Source organism: Pelobates fuscus, chromosome 5 (genome assembly GCF_036172605.1).
Source record: "Pelobates fuscus isolate aPelFus1 chromosome 5, aPelFus1.pri, whole genome shotgun sequence".
Taxonomy (NCBI): domain Eukaryota; kingdom Metazoa; phylum Chordata; class Amphibia; order Anura; family Pelobatidae; genus Pelobates; species Pelobates fuscus.
The window spans coordinates 309,456,043-309,464,587 of record NC_086321.1 but is presented as its reverse complement, the minus strand read 5'-3'; the positions used below and the strand labels follow the sequence as shown (position 1 = coordinate 309,464,587).

At 50.6% G+C, this 8,545-nt stretch overlaps 1 protein-coding gene across 2 annotated transcripts in view; it reads left to right on the top strand.

Moving 5' to 3' along the window:
• Positions 1-813: 813 nt before the first annotated feature.
• The window catches only part of GAK (cyclin G associated kinase), a 621,278-nt gene continuing 613,546 nt past the window's right edge, over positions 814-8,545 (top strand). For both annotated transcript variants that reach the window (XM_063455510.1, XM_063455509.1), the window contains exon 1: positions 814-1,130. In XM_063455510.1, the coding sequence (XP_063311580.1) occupies positions 989-1,130 (142 nt within the window). In that variant the 5' untranslated portion in view covers positions 814-988. The remainder of the gene's footprint in view (positions 1,131-8,545) is intronic.

Sequence of the window (8,545 nt, the reverse complement as noted above, 5' to 3'; positions counted from 1 at the left end):
TCGCGGCCCACCGGGCATTTGCCCGGTATGCCCGATGGCCAGTCCGGGCCTGAACCGAGGCTTTTGTAAACCGAGGTCCCACTGTGTTCTATTTTACTGAGATTGTGGATCTGGGGTTTTCATGAGTTGTAAGCCATAATCATCGCACTTATGACAAATCACGTCTTGAACTATCTTGCTTTGCATGTAATGCGTCTATCTCATATATTAGTTTACCCTTTTACGTTGCATTACTGAAATATATGAACTTCTAATTTTTCTTGTATCACCTGTATAGCTACAATAGGTTTACTGCAGTTGACATACATACCTTATTAGGCTCGCTAACTCCCATCCCTACCATAGAGTCTACCATAGAGTCTCCCCTAGTTGCCATTATATTAGCCTCTATTTATTTGTGGCTCTTTTTAATGGGTCTATGTTATATGTCTCTTCTCTAAATATTTAATACATTTATTTAATTGTATATATTTTTCTAGAACCTTTTTGTGTCCATTGGATTCTATATCCTCGGAACATTTATGTATTTTTCTAATTGTTGCAATTAAGGGTTATCCCCTTTTCAGGTTCGCTTGTACACACAAATTGTACACTCTGTTTCTTCCCACACTACCTATAGACAGAACACCACTGTTGCTCGAACACCTAAACATTGATAAATAGGTTGTAAAATAGGTTCGGGTTTATCAAAATTCCTTACACCATATTTATTACAAAGCACACATCTTCACTCAAAACACAGATTGTCACAGTTTCACCAGGAAAGAGCTAAAGGGGGAGTGTGTGTCAATGTGTATAAGCGACTGCTGACGTCACACATGCGGAAGCAGGATCTAGGCCGGAAACCACGGCAACGAGTGAAGTGAGCGGCGGGGACTTCAGCACCCATTGACTTCATATCTTTTGGACAACGGATAGCCAGGGTCGACGTCTTAAGCCGCAATAACCAGGGTCAGGGCCCAAGAACCGCCTCGTCTCCTGCGGGAACATGTCGCTGCTGCAGTCAGCACTGGATTTCCTGGCAGGCCCGGTGTCCCTAGGCGCCACTGCCCGTGACCAGTACACCTTCGTTGGTCAGACCGTGGAGCTGGGTGACTTGAAGTTGCGAGTTAAGCGAGTGATTGCGGAGGGTGAGAATCTGGATCACCTGAGCTCCTCATACTAATTTTAGTGTGTCATATTACCTAACTCTACTGCAGTATGTAATAGTCTTCCTGGGATCAGGGGAAAGGGCTACGAACATTGTGGGCTAGGTAGTACAGCCCTCTAAGCCAATGCGTATTTATTGGTGTAGAATACATTTCTTTCTAGCATTTCTTCATACAGTCAAATATTTGTAACATTTCCACGTTTCTGTTAACTAGCCTTTTTTGTTGTTGTTATTGGTGGTATTTCCCTGCTCTAAGGATTTTGTTAGATATTTATTGAATAAACGGCAAACTAGGAACCCAGTAACATAATTTTAGGCTGATTTGGAAAAAAAATCTCAAACTTGGCTATTGTCACAACTATAATTTTTTTTTTTTTTTTTTTTTTTTATTTTTTTTACAAATCAGTTTTTGTTTAACAGCAATTCACTACTTAGCTAATAATTCCTTTACAATGGTATTCTTTAACCCCTTAAGGACACACGACATGTCATGATTCCCTTTTATTACAGAAGTTTGGTCCTTAAGGGGTTAAACTCTTTCTTGTAGAGAGTTGAAGTACATATGGCAAAATTCAGGCCAAAATAGTCCAGCTGTAACTATAGCGGAGTTTGAGAATTTTTACCCAGATCACCTGTCTTTTGCGTACAGTTTAAAAAAAATGTATTTTGCTACAGTTCCGAGTTGGAAACAAAGTAGCAAACATGTACTGTGTTTAGAAGGAAGAATTTTAACGATATCTGCAAATCTCAATTACTAAAGCCAGTTCCAGTTGTAATTTGGTTAACCTGACCGAATTTGCACAATTTGGCTGCTTTTAGTGATCTGGGTAAAAAGACAGGTGATCTGGGTAAAAATTCGCAAACCCCGCTATAGTTGCAGCTGGACTATTTTGGCCTGAATTTTCCATATGTACTTCAACTCTCTACAAGACAGAGTTTAAAGATACCATTGTCAACTTTGAAACAAGATATTTTTAATTTCTTGCATTACGCTTTGTCAGTTAGGAATACAAACGTGTGTGTGTGTGTGTGTGAGCCTTTCAGAGCGAGTGTGTGTGTGAGCCTTTCAGAGCGAGTGTGTGTGTGTGAGCCTTTCAGAGCGAGTGTGTGTGTGTGAGCCTTTCAGAGCGAGTGTGTGTGTGTGAGCCTTTCAGAGCGAGTGTGTGTGTGTGAGCCTTTCAGAGCGAGTGTGTGTGTGTGAGCCTTTCAGAGCGAGTGTGTGTGTGTGAGCCTTTCAGAGCGAGTGTGTGTGTGAGCCTTTCAGAGCGAGTGTGTGTGTGAGCCTTTCAGAGCGAGTGTGTGTGTGAGCCTTTCAGAGCGAGTGTGTGTGTGAGCCTTTCAGAGCGAGCGAGTGTGTGTGTGAGCCTTTCAGAGCGAGCGAGTGTGTGTGTGAGCCTTTCAGAGCGAGTGTGTGTGTGAGCCTTTCAGAGCGAGTGTGTGTGTGAGCCTTTCAGAGCGAGTGTGTGTGTGAGCCTTTCAGAGCGAGTGTGTGTGTGAGCCTTTCAGAGCGAGTGTGTGTGTGAGCCTTTCAGAGCGAGTGTGTGTGTGAGCCTTTCAGAGCGAGTGTGTGTGTGAGCCTTTCAGAGCGAGTGTGTGTGTGAGCCTTTCAGAGCGAGTGTGTGTGTGAGCCTTTCAGAGCGAGTGTGTGTGTGTGAGCCTTTCAGAGCGAGTGTGTGTGTGAGCCTTTCAGAGCGAGTGTGTGTGTGAGCCTTTCAGAGCGAGTGTGTGTGTGAGCCTTTCAGAGCGAGTGTGTGTGTGAGCCTTTCAGAGCGAGTGTGTGTGTGAGCCTTTCAGAGCGAGTGTGTGTGTGAGCCTTTCAGAGCGAGTGTGTGTGTGTGCCTTTCAGAGCGAGTGTGTGTGTGAGCCTTTCAGAGCGAGTGTGTGTGTGTGTGAGCCTTTCAGAGCGAGTGTGTGTGTGTGTGAGCCTTTCAGAGCGAGTGTGTGTGTGTGTGAGCCTTTCAGAGCGAGTGTGTGTGTGTGTGAGCCTTTCAGAGCGAGTGTGTGTGAGCCTTTCAGAGCGAGTGTGTGTGTGTGTGAGCCTTTCAGAGCGAGTGTGTGTGTGTGTGAGCCTTTCAGAGCGAGTGTGTGTGTGTGTGAGCCTTTCAGAGCGAGTGTGTGTGTGTGTGAGCCTTTCAGAGCGAGTGTGTGTGTGTGTGTGAGCCTTTCAGAGCGAGTGTGTGTGTGTGTGAGCCTTTCAGAGCGAGTGTGTGTGTGTGTGAGCCTTTCAGAGCGAGTGTGTGTGTGTGTGAGCCTTTCAGAGCGAGTGTGTGTGTGTGTGAGCCTTTCAGAGCGAGTGTGTGTGTGAGCCTTTCAGAGCGAGTGTGTGTGTGTGTGAGCCTTTCAGAGCGAGTGTGTGTGTGTGTGAGCCTTTCAGAGCGAGTGTGTGTGTGTGTGAGCCTTTCAGAGCGAGTGTGTGTGTGTGTGAGCCTTTCAGAGCGAGTGTGTGTGTGTGTGAGCCTTTCAGAGCGAGTGTGTGTGTGTGTGAGCCTTTCAGAGCGAGTGTGTGTGTGTGTGAGCCTTTCAGAGCGAGTGTGTGTGTGTGTGAGCCTTTCAGAGCGAGTGTGTGTGTGTGTGAGCCTTTCAGAGCGAGTGTGTGTGTGTGTGAGCCTTTCAGAGCGAGTGTGTGTGTGAGCCTTTCAGAGCGAGTGTGTGTGTGTGTGAGCCTTTCAGAGCGAGTGTGTGTGTGTGTGAGCCTTTCAGAGCGAGTGTGTGTGTGAGCCTTTCAGAGCGAGTGTGTGTGTGTGTGAGCCTTTCAGAGCGAGTGTGTGTGTGAGCCTTTCAGAGCGAGTGTGTGTGTGTGTGAGCCTTTCAGAGCGAGTGTGTGTGTGAGCCTTTCAGAGCGAGTGTGTGTGGTGAGCCTTTCAGAGCGAGTGTGTGTGTGAGCCTTTCAGAGCGAGTGTGTGTGTGAGCCTTTCAGAGCGAGTGTGTGTGTGAGCCTTTCAGAGCGAGTGTGTGTGTGAGCCTTTCAGAGCGAGTGTGTGTGTGAGCCTTTCAGAGCGAGTGTGTGTGTGAGCCTTTCAGAGCGAGTGTGTGTGTGAGCCTTTCAGAGCGAGTGTGTGTGTGAGCCTTTCAGAGCGAGTGTGTGTGTGAGCCTTTCAGAGCGAGTGTGTGTGTGAGCCTTTCAGAGCGAGTGTGTGTGTGAGCCTTTCAGAGCGAGTGTGTGTGTGAGCCTTTCAGAGCGAGTGTGTGTGTGAGCCTTTCAGAGCGAGTGTGTGTGTGTGAGCCTTTCAGAGCGAGTGTGTGTGTGTGAGCCTTTCAGAGCGAGTGTGTGTGTGTGAGCCTTTCAGAGCGAGTGTGTGTGTGAGCCTTTCAGAGCGAGTGTGTGTGTGTGTGAGCCTTTCAGAGCGAGTGTGTGTGTGTGTGAGCCTTTCAGAGCGAGTGTGTGTGTGTGAGCCTTTCAGAGCGAGTGTGTGTGTGTGAGCCTTTCAGAGCGAGTGTGTGTGTGTGAGCCTTTCAGAGCGAGTGTGTGTGTGTGAGCCTTTCAGAGCGAGTGTGTGTGTGTGTGAGCCTTTCAGAGCGAGTGTGTGTGTGTGTGAGCCTTTCAGAGCGAGTGTGTGTGTGTGAGCCTTTCAGAGCGAGCGAGTGTGTGAGCCTTTCAGAGCGAGTGTGTGAGCCTTTCAGAGCGAGTGTGTGAGCCTTTCAGAGCGAGTGTGTGAGCCTTTCAGAGCGAGTGTGTGAGCCTTTCAGAGCGAGTGTGTGAGCCTTTCAGAGCGAGTGTGTGAGCCTTTCAGAGCGAGTGTGTGAGCCTTTCAGAGCGAGTGTGTGAGCCTTTCAGAGCGAGTGTGTGAGCCTTTCAGAGCGAGTGTGTGAGCCTTTCAGAGCGAGTGTGTGAGCCTTTCAGAGCGAGTGTGTGAGCCTTTCAGAGCGAGTGTGTGAGCCTTTCAGAGCGAGTGTGTGAGCCTTTCAGAGCGAGTGTGTGAGCCTTTCAGAGCGAGTGTGTGAGCCTTTCAGAGCGAGTGTGTGAGCCTTTCAGAGCGAGTGTGTGAGCCTTTCAGAGCGAGTGTGTGAGCCTTTCAGAGCGAGTGTGTGAGCCTTTCAGAGCGAGTGTGTGAGCCTTTCAGAGCGAGTGTGTGAGCCTTTCAGAGCGAGTGTGTGAGCCTTTCAGAGCGAGTGTGTGAGCCTTTCAGAGCGAGTGTGTGAGCCTTTCAGAGCGAGTGTGTGAGCCTTTCAGAGCGAGTGTGTGAGCCTTTCAGAGCGAGTGTGTGAGCCTTTCAGAGCGAGTGTGTGAGCCTTTCAGAGCGAGTGTGTGAGCCTTTCAGAGCGAGTGTGTGAGCCTTTCAGAGCGAGTGTGTGAGCCTTTCAGAGCGAGTGTGTGAGCCTTTCAGAGCGAGTGTGTGAGCCTTTCAGAGCGAGTGTGTGAGCCTTTCAGAGCGAGTGTGTGAGCCTTTCAGAGCGAGTGTGTGAGCCTTTCAGAGCGAGTGTGTGAGCCTTTCAGAGCGAGTGTGTGAGCCTTTCAGAGCGAGTGTGTGAGCCTTTCAGAGCGAGTGTGTGAGCCTTTCAGAGCGAGTGTGTGAGCCTTTCAGAGCGAGTGTGTGAGCCTTTCAGAGCGAGTGTGTGAGCCTTTCAGAGCGAGTGTGTGAGCCTTTCAGAGCGAGTGTGTGAGCCTTTCAGAGCGAGTGTGTGAGCCTTTCAGAGCGAGTGTGTGAGCCTTTCAGAGCGAGTGTGTGAGCCTTTCAGAGCGAGTGTGTGAGCCTTTCAGAGCGAGTGTGTGAGCCTTTCAGAGCGAGTGTGTGAGCCTTTCAGAGCGAGTGTGTGAGCCTTTCAGAGCGAGTGTGTGAGCCTTTCAGAGCGAGTGTGTGAGCCTTTCAGAGCGAGTGTGTGAGCCTTTCAGAGCGAGTGTGTGAGCCTTTCAGAGCGAGTGTGTGAGCCTTTCAGAGCGAGTGTGTGAGCCTTTCAGAGCGAGTGTGTGAGCCTTTCAGAGCGAGTGTGTGTGCCTTTCAGAGCGAGTGTGTGTGTGCCTTTCAGAGCGAGTGTGTGTGTGCCTTTCAGAGCGAGTGTGTGTGTGCCTTTCAGAGCGAGTGTGTGTGTGCCTTTCAGAGCGAGTGTGTGTGTGCCTTTCAGAGCGAGTGTGTGTGTGCCTTTCAGAGCGAGTGTGTGTGTGCCTTTCAGAGCGAGTGTGTGTGTGCCTTTCAGAGCGAGTGTGTGTGTGCCTTTCAGAGCGAGTGTGTGTGTGCCTTTCAGAGCGAGTGTGTGTGTGCCTTTCAGAGCGAGTGTGTGTGTGCCTTTCAGAGCGAGTGTGTGTGTGCCTTTCAGAGCGAGTGTGTGTGTGCCTTTCAGAGCGAGTGTGTGTGTGCCTTTCAGAGCGAGTGTGTGTGTGCCTTTCAGAGCGAGTGTGTGTGTGCCTTTCAGAGCGAGTGTGTGTGTGCCTTTCAGAGCGAGTGTGTGTGTGCCTTTCAGAGCGAGTGTGTGTGTGCCTTTCAGAGCGAGTGTGTGTGTGCCTTTCAGAGCGAGTGTGTGTGTGCCTTTCAGAGCGAGTGTGTGTGTGCCTTTCAGAGCGAGTGTGTTTCAGAGCGAGTGTGTGTGTGCCTTTCAGAGCGAGTGTGTGTGTGCCTTTCAGAGCGAGTGTGTGTGTGCCTTTCAGAGCGAGTGTGTGTGTGCCTTTCAGAGCGAGTGTGTGTGTGCCTTTCAGAGCGAGTGTGTGTGTGCCTTTCAGAGCGAGTGTGTGTGTGCCTTTCAGAGCGAGTGTGTGTGTGCCTTTCAGAGCGAGTGTGTGTGTGCCTTTCAGAGCGAGTGTGTGTGTGCCTTTCAGAGCGAGTGTGTGTGTGCCTTTCAGAGCGAGTGTGTGTGTGCCTTTCAGAGCGAGTGTGTGTGTGCCTTTCAGAGCGAGTGTGTGTGTGCCTTTCAGAGCGAGTGTGTGTGTGCCTTTCAGAGCGAGTGTGTGTGTGCCTTTCAGAGCGAGTGTGTGTGTGCCTTTCAGAGCGAGTGTGTGTGTGCCTTTCAGAGCGAGTGTGTGTGTGCCTTTCAGAGCGAGTGTGTGTGTGCCTTTCAGAGCGAGTGTGTGTGTGCCTTTCAGAGCGAGTGTGTGTGTGCCTTTCAGAGCGAGTGTGTGTGTGCCTTTCAGAGCGAGTGTGTGTGTGCCTTTCAGAGCGAGTGTGTGTGTGCCTTTCAGAGCGAGTGTGTGTGTGCCTTTCAGAGCGAGTGTGTGTGTGCCTTTCAGAGCGAGTGTGTGTGTGCCTTTCAGAGCGAGTGTGTGTGTGCCTTTCAGAGCGAGTGTGTGTGTGCCTTTCAGAGCGAGTGTGTGTGTGCCTTTCAGAGCGAGTGTGTGTGTGCCTTTCAGAGCGAGTGTGTGTGTGCCTTTCAGAGCGAGTGTGTGTGTGCCTTTCAGAGCGAGTGTGTGTGTGCCTTTCAGAGCGAGTGTGTGTGTGCCTTTCAGAGCGAGTGTGTGTGTGCCTTTCAGAGCGAGTGTGTGTGTGCCTTTCAGAGCGAGTGTGTGTGTGCCTTTCAGAGCGAGTGTGTGTGTGCCTTTCAGAGCGAGTGTGTGTGTGCCTTTCAGAGCGAGTGTGTGTGTGCCTTTCAGAGCGAGTGTGTGTGTGCCTTTCAGAGCGAGTGTGTGTGTGCCTTTCAGAGCGAGTGTGTGTGTGCCTTTCAGAGCGAGTGTGTGTGTGCCTTTCAGAGCGAGTGTGTGTGTGCCTTTCAGAGCGAGTGTGTGTGTGCCTTTCAGAGCGAGTGTGTGTGTGCCTTTCAGAGCGAGTGTGTGTGTGCCTTTCAGAGCGAGTGTGTGTGTGCCTTTCAGAGCGAGTGTGTGTGTGCCTTTCAGAGCGAGTGTGTGTGTGCCTTTCAGAGCGAGTGTGTGTGTGCCTTTCAGAGCGAGTGTGTGTGTGCCTTTCAGAGCGAGTGTGTGTGTGCCTTTCAGAGCGAGTGTGTGTGTGCCTTTCAGAGCGAGTGTGTGTGTGCCTTTCAGAGCGAGTGTGTGTGTGCCTTTCAGAGCGAGTGTGTGTGTGCCTTTCAGAGCGAGTGTGTGTGTGCCTTTCAGAGCGAGTGTGTGTGTGCCTTTCAGAGCGAGTGTGTGTGTGCCTTTCAGAGCGAGTGTGTGTGTGCCTTTCAGAGCGAGTGTGTGTGTGCCTTTCAGAGCGAGTGTGTGTGTGCCTTTCAGAGCGAGTCGTGTGTGCCTTTCAGAGCGAGTGTGTGTGCCTTTCAGAGCGAGCGTGTGTGCCTTTCAGAGCGAGTGCGTGTGTGCCTTTCAGAGCGAGCGTGTGTGCCTTTCAGAGCGAGCGTGTGTGCCTTTCAGAGCGAGCGTGTGTGCCTTTCAGAGCGAGCGTGTGTGCCTTTCAGAGCGAGCGTGTGTGCCTTTCAGAGCGAGCGTGTGTGCCTTTCAGAGCGAGCGTGTGTGCCTTTCAGAGCGAGCGTGTGTGCCTTTCAGAGCGAGCGTGTGTGCCTTTCAGAGCGAGCGTGTGT